Below are 17,573 nucleotides of genomic sequence, written 5' to 3'. Positions count from 1 at the left end.
CCACCAAATAAGTCACCTTGAAATAAATCCCCAATATCGCAAATGGAATAAGTTGTCAAAATTGCAGACTTATTTCCTTATGAAATAAATCCTCAAAGTCAAATGTAATATTATTCTCAAAAAAAATGAATGAATTCAGAATTATAAATATCCCCAATTTTGGGGACGTATTTTGTAAAAATAGTAAAAAAGGAAGACATGGAATTATATTTAAAATAATTATTTCTTCACAAAGATTTATCGAGAAATATGTTGCGACTCTTGGACTGAAGCACCAATGATAGCTCCAACCCTTTCGACATTCCAATACTTTGACGACTGATTTGATAATCGTTAAAATATATATGTATGTAAGGCAAAATTTGCATATAAATGTAATTCATATTGAATCTGTAGGAAGCAAAATAAGCTAGATGAGCATGTAAATTTTTCTACCCGAAATATTCTCCTATACCTCACATAATACAGGCTGATATAATTAGAATTACCTGGTAAATCGATCTAGCCCAGCATATCCGTCCGTTCGTAGGACCACCGATTCGTTATTCATAAGATTATAGAATTGCAATGTTCACACGATCTTCTTGAAAGTTGGTGCCCAGAGTTTTAGGAAGATCATTATTTAATTCCGAAAAAACGTGAAGATCTGTGGAGTTGGCCCTACATAAGTTGGTTTATGGAATAGTCATATAGTACGATTCAAAACTCTAGCCTACAGTCGACTTAGAAAAAGAATTCAAAAAGAAAGCATCCGTTAGAAGGGGAACATGACATGGGGTATGCAATAGTGTCACCAATACTATGGACCATCATTTCATGCAGCATGCTAAAGATCCTGATTGACGGGAATACCCTTCTGGAATTGTATCCTAATGAGTCCCACAAATGTACAGAACGAATTTTAGGAGTATCCTTTAACAAAAACAAAACAAATTGGAAATGCCATATGAGGAGAAGATTGAAAATGCTCCAGATGCTAGGGGACAGTACGTCCAGCGTACTATGCTGGAGGACAGTACGTTCAAAATGAAACTTGCGACTATATTAAGAACGAGATTTTGCTGAGTCAAGGAAAATAATGAACCGTCAGAGGATATTGCCGCTGGTGATTGTATGAACTAATTCATCGGACACTTTCCTGGGGTAATCTGAATGTAATTTTTGACTACCTGAGTTCCAAATGACTATAAGAGCAATATCAGAGGAACTTGAGGAATGGTTAATCTATATACGGTGCAACTACCATCGTTTGGATGCCAAAACATAGGGGATAAAGAGGAAACGAAATAGCCAGAAGTAAAATTAGAGACCGCACAAATCCACGAGGACTGGATTGGTGAGACTGTCGGAAGAACGATAAACACACTATTGGCTAAGCAGATGGGGATCAGGACAAGGGAACAAATGATTTAGAATAGGACGCCCATCTGTATGATCATGGGAATTCTACCAGGATATATGGAGCTAAACGCGGAGAGTTATAGGAGATATAGATCTCGCCATTAAGAAAGAAGACTTAGCATGCCTGCCTTGCCTACAAAGGGTCGTGGGTTCAAACCCAGTTTCGGCCAAACACCAAAAAGTATTTCAGCGGTAACAGGTTGGCTGATAAGTCCCCGGTCTAACAAAGAAAAACACATTTTTTTTGTCAAAATTCGTTTTTATTATTCAACATAGTTCCCTTCCAGAGCGATATAACGATTATAACGACCTTCCAATTTGTTGATACCATTTTGGTAGTACTCCTTCGGTTTTGCCTCAAAATAGGCCTCAGTTTCGGCGTTGACCTCTTCATTGCAGCCAAATTTTTTCCCTGCGAGCATCCTTTTGAAGTCTGAGAACAAGAAAAAGTCGCTGGGGGCCAGATCTGGAGAATACGGTGGGTGGGGGAAGCAAATCGAAACCCAATTCATGAATTTTTGCCATCGTTCTCGATGACTTGTGGCACCGTGCGTTGTCTTGGTGGAACAACACTTTTTTCTTCTTCATATGGGGTCGTTTTGCCGCGATTTCGACCTTCAAACGCTCCAATAACGCCATATAATAGTCAGTGTTGATGGTTTTTCCCTTCTCAAGATAATCGATAAAAATTATTCCATGCGCATCCCAAAAAACAGAGGCCATTACTTTGCCAGCGGACTTTTGAGTCTTTCCACGCTTCGGAGACGGTTCACCGGTCTCTGTCCACTCAGCCGACTGTCGATTGGACTCAGAAGTGTAGTGATGGAGCCATGTTTCATCCATTGTCACATATCGACGGAAAAACTCGGGTGTATTACGAGTTAACAGCTGCAAACACCGCTCAGAATCATCAACACGTTGTTGTTTTTGGTCAAATGTGAGCTCGCGCGGCACCCATTTTCCACAGAGCTTCCACATATCCAAATATTGATGAATGATATGACCAACACGTTCCTTTGATATCTTTAAGGCCTCTGCTATCTCGATCAACTTCATTTTACGGTCATTCAAAATCATTTTGTGGATTTTTTTGATGTTTTCGTCGGTAACCACCTCTTTCGGGCGTCCACTGCGTTCACCGTCCTCCGTGCTCATTTCACCACGCTTGAATTTTGCATACCAATCAATTATTGTTGATTTCCCTGGGGCAGAGTCCGGAAACTCATTATCAAGCCAAGTTTTTGCTTCCACCCTATTTTTCCCTTCAGAAACCAGTATTTTATCAAAACACGATATTCCTTTTTTCTGTGATATGGGAGAAGTTCTCCACTGTGGTATCACAATGGACTGAATAGTCTAAGTGAGCCTGAAATATCGGGCTGCCACTATACCTATCCTTATATAGTACTAAACATAGACCAATATGGAAATGGGTATTAGAGGAGGAATGTTAGGGTTGAGGAATGTTAGGGCTGAGTGTGAATCAGTGAGACTTTCCGAAGAAAAACCAAAGCATAATTGAGAGATCAGAACGGTATCAGGACAAGGGAACTACGGAAAGAGATTACGGAGGCAATCAGTGTGGTCATAACAATTCTGCCATGAGATACAGATCTCGTCGTTCAGAAAGAGAGCATTTATAGTAATTAGCCTGGATCTATATGGCAACAGGAAATACACGACGGAGATACCTGAAAATTACAAATAAGAGCAAACACCCGAAGTTAGAATTGGAGCAAAGGGTCCTTGGGAGCCACCGTGGTGCAATGGTTAGCATGCCCGCCTTGCATACACAAGGTCGTGGGTTCGATTCCTGCTTCGACCGAACACCAAAAAGTTTTTCAGCGGTGGATTATCCCACCTCAGTAATGCTGGTGACATTTCTGAGGGTTTCAAAGCTTCTCTAAGTGGTTTCACTGCAATGTGGACGCCGTTCGGACTCGGCTATAAAAAGGAGGTTCCTTGTCATTGAGCTTAACATGGAAACGGGCAGCACTCAGTGATAAGAGAGAAGTTCACCAATGTGGTATCACAATGGACTGAATAGTCTAAGTGAGCCTGATACATCGGGCTGCCACCTAACCTAACCTAACCTAAGGATCCTTGAGAGTCTCAGTGGGTCGATACAAACAGACATGAACGATACCTAAACTATTGCAATGGAATGGTACCATAAGACTAGAGAAAATTTACAAAAATTGCTTTTCAAAGGTATTTGTATCACAACCCTAGCAATACCGTTTATTTACCATCATTGAACGGTTTTACTCTAACTTTGCATACTTTAGCAAAATCCGGAACTCACCCTTATTTACGATAATCCTATTCTAATAACTAACGTTTTAAAAGCAGTTCACACAAATGTTCTTCATTCCTATTTCACTTTTGCAATTTTCTGCGTTTTACTAGGATTATATAGGAAAACATCCCTTGTAGGTTTAAAATAACTTCATTATTTGCTATTCATGCCTTTGGAAGACTGCCTTTTTCGTGTTACTCTTAAAAATCTTAAATGCCCAAAACTAAACTATTGCACATTACCTGTGTATAAGAAAAGGAAAATTCCATTGGTACCTGTATTCCTCAGTGAAAAGGAAGCATAGCAAAATACATAGAAATGCCTAAATTCAACCCTTGAATTTGAGTGGTTGTGTTGTATGGATCATCATCATTATTGTATCACTGGACTGCCCTTGCTGCTTAACTACCCTTGTGTAGTATTACTTTACAATATAGACTACTATAGTAAGTGGTTAATAAGGTGGATTGTGCATTAATTTTCAAATAGATAACGTATTTCAATCAAAGTATTGTCAACATAGCGTGTTTTTCTATTTATTTGATTAAGTAGCGGCGAACATCACTTTCGGCTATTAGAAGTATACAAGGGTGAGTTCTATGTAACAATTGCAAATCAGATTTTCTTCATTCTGATCTCCCTCTTTTTACAGATCCTCTTATATTTGGAATTTTTTTTTTATTGTGCGAGCGCAAAACATTATCCATACATAACAACTTAACCAATGTGGTATACAGCAAAAAAAGGAAACTGTTTTATAGAATAAGTGAATGAAAAAGGGAATACAAAATTGTACAATACAATTGTATTCCACTTTTGAAGTTTCCCAAATTCATTGTTACAAAATGAATGGCATGGTATTCATTTTACGCTGCACTGTTAGAAAAATATGTTTTTTATATGTTCCGATATAAACAAAATGTGTTTCGGGCACGATTTTAAACCACAATATATTTAAGTGCGAACATGTAATTTTCCTAAACTAACACTAAATGTTTGGGACATCTATGTTAATATGTTAGAATATATTATGTTTGGGGCATGAATGTTTCATAAAAATCATATGTGTGAATACAAACATATATAAATTTACAAATTTCAACTAAACATACATATGTTGTGATATTTTATTCAAAGCGACAGAGAGAGTATAGAGAGAAATAGAGATGGAAACCGGGAGAGTTGACGAAAGATATCAATATAACACAGCAAAAGAGTCAAAAGAGAACAATTTCTGTGAAACCGCTTGTATGTTGTTTCGGAAAACTGTTTTATGATAAGGCCAAAAATTTGATATGTTTAAGTCTAAATATTATTTAATTTGAATAAAGAGAATATACATTCTGAACCAAGAGAATAGACATTTGAAAAACAAACAGCTTATGTTTTCACCTTGAGAGCAGCATTTTATGTATGTGTGGACATGTGTTTTGTTTATCATTTTGGCATTATTTTTTTCTTGGTTCGTTAAAAGAAATCAGGGGTCTTCATAAAAATAACGAAAGGGCACTATACTCTTTTTAGAGTTGGTACGGTAAAATGAAATAAGGAGGAAATAGTGAAAAATTACACAGTAAAATGTAAAAAAAAAACAAAGTTTAGTTTCTCTTTATTAAAAAGTAGTCCACGAGGAGTTGACGGACACCATCAAATATAAAAGCGGGCATTAAGTTCGACTTTTACAGCTAAAACAATTTAAAAAGTTTATTTTCTTTAAAATGAATTATTAAAGAAAAATAAAAGGAATTTTAGAGCGATGGTGTTAAATGCTAGTAAAAAACTGTTCACTCCTAAATAAATTTATGTTTATATTATAAAATTATGTATGTATGTTTATACTCGACTCCACGTTCTTCTTTTGTTAGTTTTTGAATTCCTTCCAAATTTTAAAGTTTTGTACAAAAACAGTTTTTTATTACAAGATTGTTATTTTTGCAATAAAAAATAATATTTTATCCAAAAATCATTCAATTTCGTTTATATCAAGCACTGTTACTGACTATAAATCTTTAATAACGCACATTTCGATGTTTCATTTAAAAAAATTAATATAGTATAAATATAAATGTGTAAATTAAAAAAAAAAAAAAAAAAACAAAAAAATGTTCGGTCGGAGCAGGGATTGAACCCACGACCCTTTGCATGCAAGGCAGACATGCTAACCACTGCTCCACGTGGCAAACAAATGTATGTTTCTGTTAAATAATGTTATGTTTGCATGGGCTTGTGGGCGCTGCAAACTATGCTATATAAATGTAACTTAAAACGATAATTATCTACTGGTGACTATAACAGCTACGTAGCCCAGTGGATAGTGTGTTGGCTTACAAACTGTATGGTCCTCGGTTCGATTCTCCGTGCAGGCGAAAGGTAAAATTTAAAAAAATTATAAAAGTGAATAATTTCTTCAACATTATTTGTATTACAGAGAAAGGTGCCAATAACTAAAAAATTTCGTGGAAGTGAAAATTACGAGTATGTTAGGGAATGAGCACAATCGTGTTTGGGAAAAATTCTTCCAAGCATATAATATTTTTGGCTCAAAATGCTTCCAAACATATAATATGTTCACATAAAACAAACATATTAATGTTTCGGCAGTATGCAATAATATATGTGCTTCCTGCAAAATATGTTTGGAACATATGTTAAAGAAGCTATTTTTTTTGAGGGTGTGAAAAATAAGAATTTTCGGATAAAGATGGTACATCTCCCTTTTGTAGAAGTAGTAGAGCTGTAATCCAGGATAAAACCCGTCCCCAAATTCCCGGGATTTTTATTTTGATATTTTTTCGGGATCCCGAAAAAATAATTCCAGTTTGTTAAAAAAAAAATCCATTTAGCATTATTTATTAATAAATTGGAGTGTTCATTCAGTGCAAACGCCCCTTAAATTTCATACCCTACAAATTGAGTTTATGGTAAACATTATACATGAGGTTATAATATATTATATAATAAGTAAAATTTCAATAAAAGTAATGAAAAATGGTCCGTCGACAATATGAAACAATCGCGTTTATCTGATAAAAATTTGGATGCCTTGATATTTTTAAGTTGCTACTTAAGACGATTAAGTACAAAAGGATTATCACAAGTGTACGAAAATATACCTAATCTAATCAAAATCCTTAAAATGTTTTGCTCACTACACTGAAAAAAATATTTACGTGGTTTTAAAGATTACGCAACCTAAATTTTAGGGTGCGAAATTTACAAAGTATTAAGGACAAATTTCTTTAAAATAATGAAATTTTAATTAAAATAAAGTTTATAATCTTTGCTTCAAAAATTTTTTTCATTAAATTTGGGACACAAATGTTGTAAATTTGCGTCCCTTCGTTAAAATCCCATGTCTTTGAACTAAGGCTAATTTTTTTTAAGTAAAAAACACATTTTTGATTTAAAGAAATTGTCCTTAAATTAAATGAAATATTGAAACTTTAGATTTAATATAAAAACGCTTCAAATATAGGCTTAGACTTATTTTGAGGATTTAGCATTTGAATTAAGAAAATATTTTTTAGTTGAAGTATGCGTTATAATTTGGTTTTTCAAGCTGGCATTTGTTTGTATGTGAATACCTTTATTAATAAACCGCGAAAAGAGAATGAAAATTTGATAAATGAGATCTGTATCCTAATTTTAATTTTATTGGTTCTAGATTTAAAGCCAGATAGATCGCTAAAAAATCTCTTTATTTTAAAGAAGACGCATCTTTGGCTCGGAATCAATACCAAATCCTTAAGGGAAGGTAAAAATCTTTGGATCCAAGTAAACTTTTTTTTGAGTGTAGGAAAGCGATATGAAATTGCGTTTCAATTTATTTTTGTCATCATTTTTTTTTTGTTTTTCTTCATATTGATGAGTTGGACTAAGCGTTCGCTAAGTATGATAGTAATTTTAAATTGCTTTTTAATTTACTCTTATGTTCTTTTGTTCATAAAGTTGAATCATACTAAATTGTTTGTTATTACTTAAAATATCTAAAGAATCCTGAAAAGTTCCAGGAAAAAAGTCCAGGTATTCCGGGATTATATATTTTGAAATGCCGAATCCCGGGAATTATAAAAATCGATACCGAATGACATACCTAAGAAGTAGTATCTTCACCTCCATAACCCTCTAATACCCAAGACCGCCTTTAGGCGGCAAAAAAATTGGGGCATTAGAGGGTTAAACCAAGCTAAAATCGCCAAAACTTAAATTGTTTACATATTTACCTCCAACATTTGATCAAAATTTAAAAATTTCGTAGAATTTTTTGTAAATGTTGGTAGATTTTTCTTTTTAAATTTTTGGCAGCCGTGATCATAATGGACTTAATGGTTTTTTAATAGTCAAATACTATACTTAAAGTAACCAAACAAATTCTTTTGGCAATTGTTGCAATAGAACTGGATTGTTTTATGGGCATAATTTTCGATATTACCGATTTCCCATAACGTAGTAATTGGCATCACTGCTTTTGCTGTGGTATTCCACCTAATCACCTCTACACCACAAATGGCAGTAACCCCGGAACTCAACACATACTCAAACACGCATTCAATTCAAGTTAAGTGTTATAATGCGGAGAGACATTTTAGTGTTGGGTTTCTTGGGTTATAACCAGTGTTGCCAATTTGGTGCTTTTAGCACCAAATTTAGTGCTTTTTGATTTCTAAAAAGCACCAAATTGCCTTTTTGGTGCCTTTTCAAAAAAAGCACCAACTTGGTGCTTTCTGGCATTTTCATTTAGTGCTTTTGGTGCTTTTTTATTTTGAACAGTATTAAGTTTAATTGATACAACAATTTTGATTAGACTTTCAAGAGCCGAAGAAACTCAAATTTATTGCCAAATATAGAATTTGATTGTTATGAAGTTGGTATTGATTATTTTTTAATTAATATTGTTATTTAGGGTATTCTGTAGGAAAGTCGAGCGATGAGTGTCGAATTTTCGAATTTGGCAAAGATGTCATTAAAAACGTTTGTATTAAATTCACAAAAGCACGCAAAACTGAAATAAGACTCCTTCCATATATTAATATAGACTCCTTCCATACATAAATATTTTGAAAGTTGAAAAACATCACTGATCAAAATGAATTGGACGAAAGCATTAAAACTGATCAAAGTGTATACTTGAATAGCGGTTCATAATGGTGAGTACTAAGTTCGAGTTTTGCCGCTAAAGTGAAAACTATATCAGTAAAAAAGGCATAAAATTATGCATATTTGCTGCAAATTTTATTATAACTTGATGGGGAATAGCCAAAAGCAAATTTTCACAAAGTTTGTATTCCTTAAAATGAATTATTAAAGAAATTGTAATTGTCAAAAAAAATGACTATTTTAGCAGCTAAACTCGATCTTAATACCCACCTTAACTTCTTAAAATTCAATTCACAAAAGTTCTATAATAGGTACATCTCCGGAAGTTTTTTTTTTTTTTTTTTTTTTTTTTTTTTTTTTTAGTAGAGCATTTAATTTTCGATTTTGTGGTGGAAGGTGGTATGTTAGAATTTATAATATATTTTTGGTGCTTTTTGGCCTTGGGGAGTTGGCAACACTGGTTATAACAATGTCTGCAACAAACACCAGGTTAAGGAACATAGTGTTTTTGGATATATCTAAAAGATACGCAGAGAGAGATGGGTAAATGAGTTATTTTGGTAGATAAATTGCACATTGTCAAAGATAAAGATGAAGAGATCTCGCTCACTTAATGTCTCAATGAGTTAAAGCAAAGGGTGCGGCGTTTAATTGTTAAAGCTTGATTCATGCAAGTCTGTTTGACATCGAGAGGAAAAATAATGGAAATATTTACAAAATGAGTTTTGTTTTCATTTACTCTGGGTACAATTATTGCTCAACATGCCTCTACGGTTAACTGTTTATCTATCTCAATTGTTGGCTGTCAATTGCTGATCATGGCTTTAATTTTCACATACACTCACTCAACCATGGGGAGAGAGAAACCAATTCATATATTTTAACGGCAGTCGATATAAGCCTTCTTGATTTTTGTGTGGACTCTCTCTTTAACTCTTCTTGTTTGAGTAGAGTTGGGTTGGGTGTATCTTGTTGTTGTTGTTGTTTTATTTATCATGGTGGTGGCTGAGAACTGTCAGCCAAGTCTGGACTTAGATACTGGTTTTGTATTTCAGTGTGGTACGACGAGTGTTTGTTTTGAAACGCGCTAACCCAGCAAGACATAAACACCGAAAAAATAACAAAAGCAAGGCGACTTGAGACATCGCTTGAGTCAGCACAAAATTAGTGGTGTTTTATGGTGTGGTGTGGCTTTAAAAAATCTTGTGGAAAAATTCTATACAAAAATCTACGAAAAATAATAAAATTAAAAGTAAAGAAAATATTACCAACAAAGCAAAAGGTCAAAATGAAATATGGCCAACATTTATAAAATGCATGTTTTTATAGTGTAAAGTCTGGCTGGCTATTTGGAAAACACCTTAGGAGAGTTTTGTTATTTCCCAACTCTCCCGAATAAGGTGTGGCTGTATGTCGTCGATGGCTCTGCTGGACAAAATCGAAATTCCTTGAATTTTATAAATGATTTGTTTTGTAATAATAATTACAATTGAAAAATGTAAAAAAAAACAGTGACGCACGTTTTAGCCTTAAATCAATAAATCGCCCAAATCCAAAGAAAAAGTTTCTAAACTGGCACAAATGTTTAACAAAAAAAAAGAAAACAACTGAGGCAGCCCAATCAGCCATACGTTTCATATGCGTGCTTGGCCTGTTTTTGTTGTTGGTATTTTGTTTGTGTTTTTGTAATAACGATCGTAATTTCGATGACGAGGATAAATGCCATGATAATATGCGACAATCCCATCATCCATAGCTTTTATTTATCTTTTTTTTTATTTATTTTTGGTGTGCATTGATTTTTGTTTTTATTTTGCTTTGTATGGCCAAAATCAGCGCCAAAAGCCGATTCGGCAAATATATTGGCAAAAAGAAGAAGAAAATGTAAAGAAAACGCAGACTTTTTCTTTACATTTGGCCATGACAGCAAAATCTAAATTTTCCGTGTAAAATTTTCGCTTAAAATTATGACCAAGAATAGTTGCTAAAGTACACGCGATCGTGAGTGATCAAACCACGGGGTTACCAAGAGCCAAAGAAATCGTGGCTCCCTTATAAAATATACATAATTTTTGTTTATAATTTTAATTTAAAATTTTATCTTAATTTCGGTTTCGGTTCTTGGAAATTCCATGCTTAAAACTCTCTCTCTCGAAAAAAAATATTGACAACAAATACCCCAGCAACAATAAAAAAGAGAGTTACTGCTTTACTCTCCCCCATTAAAAAGTACAGTGTTTACCAAAGAAGATACAAGTGAGGAAGAGTGTGGTCAACTCATATTTTTTCAAGTGAAAAAGGGAAAATATATTTTTTTATATTTGTTTTTATTTACCAGTGATTATATAATAATCTAATTACAACAGTTTTAAAAATATATAAGAAAAAATAAAATCTAAGCCCTTTTTGTGTTGGAAAGAAAAGAAAATTTATTTCATAAAAAATAAATATCACAAAAATTTTATAATTACGCAAATAACCAAAATCATAAACAAATCCACAAAATGTCAAAACCACGACCTATGATGCAACCGCACCAATACCCTAGCCTTGATGAGGAATTCCAAATACGCCGAAAAGAATCATTTCATTGGGGGACATTTTTATACAATGCCGAAAAGGGCACGGTTATGGGCCGTGATAAAACATCATGGGGTAAGTTCGATGTTATTGTTGTTTTGCAAAAAAAAAAGATAAGAAAACACTAATTAGTTCCGACACTAATATTTTGTCAACGTAGTCTTAGCAAAAAAACAATTGGTTTAATTTAAATGTTAATTGAATTTAGCAAAAAATACAATAAAAATTTTAATTGATTCTACCAACTTTTTTAATTAAAACATACCCAGCAAAAAAAAATTTGAAGTACTTCTAACGGCACAACTTTAAAAACACTTCCAAAAATGTCCTTTCAGAGATGTTCTTTATTTTAACTACTCAGGAAGTTCTTTTAATTCAATTTTTTTATGACTCGCTTTTTTTATACATTTTTTGTTTCGAATATGTTAAAAACAGGGTAAGGATTAATGAAATGTTATAAATTATTTAAATTTTGTCGAAAAAATGTCTAAATTCATTCTAGAAAAATTGCGAAATTTTGAAAATATTTGAGGTCAAGGGTTTCAGACAAGCGTTGGATTGCATTCAAACTCATAAAAAATTATAAAAAAGAATTATTTGTCAAATTATTACAAAATTTTTTAATTCACATCCAAAACACTGAATTCGGATCACATCTAAAGAAGTGATGCATATTCATTGCAACGTCTGTTGAAATGGTGGAGATCTGTCCTATCTCAAGCCCATGTTAAATTCATTGCACCACTTTCGGATCCAAAAAGAACATTGGACACGCTTTTTTGCTGGGCAAATAAGTCACAAAAATTTATCGTATCAATTATTTTTTTTAATTGTATCAATTAATTTCTTAATTGAAGTTCGTAACTGATACATTTGTATGACTGCAGAAATTCCAATTAAAAAATTAATTACATCAATTAATTTCGTGATTGAAAACAAAACTATCCAGCAAAAAAAGAGCTTCCAAAAAGTAGTTTGAATCCCCAATCTGTGAAGTAGTGCAAACTTGGATCATCTCCAATGAATTTTACATGGGCTTGTCATAGGACGGAAGTACTCCCTTTTTGGATCCTTTGCATTGCTTTAGAAGTTGTGCCCTGGAAGTTAATTTGAATGAAGAAATCTAAAAAGCGAAAAAAAAAATTTTCAACCAATTTCACTTTTTTTCCAATTATCTAATTTTTACAAATTGAAAAACTTTTTCGCTCCGACCAGGGGTTGAACCTGGGTTTGCTGGCACCATAACAGAACGCCTTAGCACACTCATCCACAAACCATACAACATAAAGCGTCGAAAGGTCAATTCAAATTTTTGTGATATGATCGTATTACGACACCAAGGAATAACATTCTAATTGCTTCTCGAGATGTTCTTTATTAGTATGAACGAAAAAATAAGAAACGCAAGTTCAAATCTCACCAGCGGCAAATTTTTTTATCAAATATTTTTCTAAAAATTTTTTTTTTATGTTATGCATCGTTTTTATTTTCGGCATATTTTCCTATAAATATATTTTTTCCTTTAAAAATCAACAAAAAAATAAAAAATTCTCGTAATTTGCAAAACCTTCTCAAAAGAACTTCCATGGAAGCGAAAAAGTCAAACGGCATAGGTTCAAATCCCAGTGGGGATGAAATTTATTTTTTATTATTATTTTTGTACTTTTTTTTAATTTTCTATTTTTTATTTTTTTATTAGTTTTCTATTTTTTTTTTTTTGTAAAATTTAATTGTCCAAATATGAACTTAAAATAGCCTGATTGCTTTCTTTCTAAAACTTGTCTACAAGGACTGCATCGGAAGTGGAAAAAAATCATTGGGGGATCCCACGATGCGCTTTAGAAGAAATGTTTGTGGACTTGTCCAAAAGGACTGCATCGGAAGTTGAAAAAACTCGATGGTGGATTCTGGGATGGGCTTTAAAAGAAATGTTTGTGGAACAACTTCCAATTTTTTTTGCTGGGTATTTTTTGTACGTTGGCAAAAGTTTTGTAACTTTAAATATTTTTTGTCCTGAAGTTTTGAATGAGATAATTCGAAATATACAAAAATATTTCTTTGACAAAAAAAAGTTTTGAATGACAGAAAATTTATAACATTTTGTTTGAAGAATTTTTGCATTTCCAGCTAGCCGATGCAAATTTAAAATTGATTTATTTACAATAAATTAAATACTATTGAGTAACAAAGAAATTTAGTTTTTAAAAAATCATAGGGCCTTCTCAAAAAATGCAATAAAATTGTAAAACTAGAGATTAGAAAAAAATAAATTTCACCGAAAGTTTGCAAACAGATTTAGAAGATTTGACTTTTTAAAATTTTGGAACAGTCGATTTTCTATTACTAGATTAACTACGTTTACTTCAAAAAGGAACTATTTTTCCTATTGGTTAACATCGAATGTTTATATTGAGCAAAATAATTTTTTTAGCAATATCAAAAGTCTATTAGCCGAACATGGAAAACATGGAAAGTAAATTTATCGATACTGCCTAAACTGCAATGTCGATTAGTAGTACGAGTATAAGGATTCTTTATATTAAAATGTTACTGACATACAATGTATTTTTATTTTTTCACAATCCTTCATAAATTGTAAAATAATTCTCTTGGCTTGTTTTCCCAAAATAGTATTTCAAAATAATATTTATAACATAAAGAGCCTACAGTAGATATTGAAAAGAATTAAAAGTCGATTTGAAAGATTAAAACAGTCGACTTCAGCGTTCGACCTTTTTATAAAAAAAAAAAACACTGAGACTCAATGCCATGTGATATGACAATATTTTTTTTTAACAAACATACATTTTTGAAAAGAAAAATGAAAATCGATTTTGTCATTCAATTTCTACTATTTTGTGGTCGATCTTGGCAATAATTTCCCAACAATAGTTAAGCTTACAGGTAGAGGGCCTTGGATTCTATATTGCCAATTTAACGAAAGAGGAGGAGTTCCTACGTACTTGTCGTGGTCTTCATTCACTGTTATTCGAAAAGTTTTTCATTATCTCCCAAGAATTATTGTGGGTTTTAAATTGATTTCAAAACCTTTGAACATATTTCCTCTGAAAGTTTCAATAATTTTTTTGATCATAATATTAGCGAACTTTACCTTCAATTCGATTACGAAAGAATAACCAAACGACACTTTCACAAATTTACATAACCCAAATGTCAGGCATGAAATAAATAATGTTTATTTTGTTCATGCCACGAACATATTTAGAATAAATTTATGTGATTCTATGTACAAATATGACCGCACTTTATGGCAACTATATACAATGGGGTGTAACGTAAATTATAAAGAAAACAAACTCATATTGCAACTCCTATTAACTGAGGGTAATTTTTATAGAATTTATTATTAATTTCTAGAAATAAATATATAAAAATATTAACATAAATAACATTCTTTTTCCAACGAATCCTAATATTATAAAAATTGTATTTTTCTATGTTGAATATATTTATAAAAATGTTATACTAAGAAATATTCTTGGAATAAGCTACAAATTTTCTATCCAGAATACTGCATGAGTGCAAATAGCTAGCAACCATATATATATTTGAATAATTTATTCACAAAATATATACGATTTCACTTGCTTACTGTGATTATGTTGAAACAGCTGATGCCAGTATTGCCTATTTTTATATATGTTGTGAATAAATGACCAATGTGTTTTATTTTAACCTATACTAAATGAAAACCAGCCTAATCTTGGTGGTAGATTTAGCATTGGCCGATGTTTCTGATCTGAATATTTGTAAAATTGAGTTAAAAAAGATTAATGCGGTGTCATTCACAATAACAACTAATTCAATTATCAATTTTTGTTAATGGCGTACATACTAATTGCGGTCTCATTGCGACTCGAAGTTACATGCACTCATTAGGGCTGTTTTCTTTTAGTACTGGATACCCTAATCCATGACAGACTAAAAGAAAACAGAGTACTCGTTTATTCAGCATATCTCCAAAAATATGCAACACTACCATCAGCTGTTTAAAAACAATCACAAAAAAAAACAAAAGAAATCTTAAATGTTTAATGTATAAAGTGCTCAGATAGTAATAGCTATTTAATAATGTAATTATTTATGACACTGTACCATTTTGAATTTCATGTTAATTGCCAAATTAGTCACAATAAGTTGCTATTGTGAATCGAAAATACGTCACTTTATCAAAACGCAATCTGGCAACACCGACGTGTCCTACACTGATGAAATGTTCTATATAGAACACCAGTGAAACGATGTTCTTTATAGCTCATACAAGTGTTGCATCCAGTACTAAAGGAAAATAGGCCCATTGTCAATTTCAAAAAGCTTCATTTAGTGAAATCTCGCTCTATTTTCATCGTCTATTAAAAATGCTTACCAAAACATTGAAAAGTTCTGAAACAATTAGTTGAACATCTTCTAAAATTAGCATATTACTTCCCGAATTTAATATTAACTCAAATAAATAATTAATAATTCGTCATTTTTAACCCTTTCACTACCGATGTTCACTTAGAAGGACATTCGAAAAAGACAACAAATTCTATTTTCCCACTTAGTTTCGATTTATTTCTCGATTTTATTTTAAAGTAGAGTCTTTAATCTAAATAAGCTATAAATATTGTCCATATTGATGAGGTCTAAATAAATTTTTTTAAACTTCTTTAACGATAAACGAAAAATACGAAAATTTGAGACAATTTTTCTACTGTATGTTTCTAGTAAATGGACATTTATACTTTTTCGGGTTCTTTTTTGTATTTTTTCTCACACTTTTAAAGATATTATAGGCCAAATAGCGCTTATTTTCGTAAGACCATTTGGTCACAATTCAAAAATCAAGTTTTCAGAACAAGCTCATATAGCTATTGCAGTAATTGAGGTAGGTTTTCAAAATGACAATTTTTGTTCTACATGCTGTTAGTACAAGTAAAAACAGAAGAAAAATAAAAGTTTTTAACATTAGGTTTATCACAATGGACTGAATAGTCTAAGTGAGCCTGAAACTTAATCGGGCTGTCATTTTAACCTAACCTAACATTAGTTTTATTTTGGTAGTGAAAGGGTTAAAATATATACATATGGAATGCGTTTGAGTAAAAGTCTTTGTGAAACGAAAAATGATGGTTTAATACAATTGGCAGCGCACAGCTAATTACAGAAAAATACATCAAATGCACAAAGTATATTTTTGGGCGATAGCTCTTATCGAAACAGGTATGACATTACAATGTGATTGGACATATATATATATATATATATATATATATATATATATATATATATATATATATATATATATATATATATATATATATATATATATATATATATATATATATATATATATATATATATATATATATATATATATATATATATATATATATATATATATATATATATATATTTCATTACAATTTAAATTAGGGTGAACCCAGATATTGATTCCCCCTCGTCCCTTGTCATATAGCTAAACATCGAATTGGGCAGCACTCATTGATATGGGAGAAATATATCGCCTGTTGCATCACAAAGGACTCTATTGTCTAATTAAGTCTGAAATAACTGGCTGAATAACGATTTTCTTTGTAACAGACTACACAAGGGTACACCTGATTGCTATAAAAAATCGTAGAAAAATAATTACATACTTTTAGGAGTACACATGTTGTTCTATGCATTTTCTTCGTAATTTTAGTATGAAAACATTTTTACTCTTTGTAAGTTTAAATGGTGATATATGTAGTAAAATAAGAGAGCATGTTGTAAAATAAAGTGGCAAAAAAATGAGAAAATTTTGACTGTAAGTACCTAAAAAGTTGATATGTTGGCTACTCAAGTCCCATATCTGATTTAAAGCTTTCCGGCCAACATACTGATTTAGGGTATCATTATTTGAATCATTATCGTCCTTGAGACAAAATTTGTTTAATGTTCCCAACTTCGAGCAAACAGTTGAAATAAGCTCTTTAAAGATAGTTTGATCTCTAAAATGAAGATTTGTAATTAAGAAAGCTTTAACGAAATATAGTTTTTTATGTCCCATCACGAGGACAAATGCAACGGTTGGAAGGACGACTATAATTCTATGGGGTGACCCAGACAAGAAAAAGCCAGGAAAAGGATAGTAGGACGACCGTCAGGAAGCCGCATACACGGACGAAAAAGACTGTTTTTCATATGT

The 17,573-nt window shown here is 32.1% G+C and overlaps 1 protein-coding gene and 1 long non-coding RNA gene across 6 annotated transcripts in view; one reads left to right on the top strand and one right to left on the bottom strand.

Annotated features, from left to right (window-relative positions):
- Positions 1–17,573, bottom strand: part of LOC142223276 (uncharacterized) — a 59,531-nt gene that overhangs the window by 1,462 nt on the left and 40,496 nt on the right. The gene's annotated exons all lie outside the window — the stretch shown is intronic.
- The window catches only part of nrv2 (nervana 2), a 34,973-nt gene that overhangs the window by 789 nt on the left and 16,611 nt on the right, over positions 1–17,573 (top strand). The window contains exons 1-2 of one of the 5 annotated variants that reach the window (XM_075293143.1): positions 9,857–10,049; positions 11,136–11,452. The exons of 1 other annotated variant lie outside the window; for it this stretch is intronic. In XM_075293143.1, the coding sequence (XP_075149258.1) occupies positions 11,302–11,452 (151 nt within the window). In that variant the 5' untranslated portion in view covers positions 9,857–10,049; positions 11,136–11,301. Of the gene's footprint in view, positions 1–9,856; positions 10,050–10,788; positions 11,453–17,573 lie in introns of those variants that run through there. 3 more of the 5 variants (XM_075293146.1, XM_075293145.1, XM_075293144.1) reach the window with 3 other exon arrangements.

The sequence above is a fragment of the Haematobia irritans genome, chromosome 2 (genome assembly GCF_050003625.1).
Source record: "Haematobia irritans isolate KBUSLIRL chromosome 2, ASM5000362v1, whole genome shotgun sequence".
In the NCBI taxonomy this organism is placed as follows: Eukaryota; Metazoa; Arthropoda; class Insecta; order Diptera; family Muscidae; genus Haematobia; species Haematobia irritans.
Note: the sequence above shows the minus strand (reverse complement) of the source record. Positions and strands in the feature narration are given on the sequence as shown.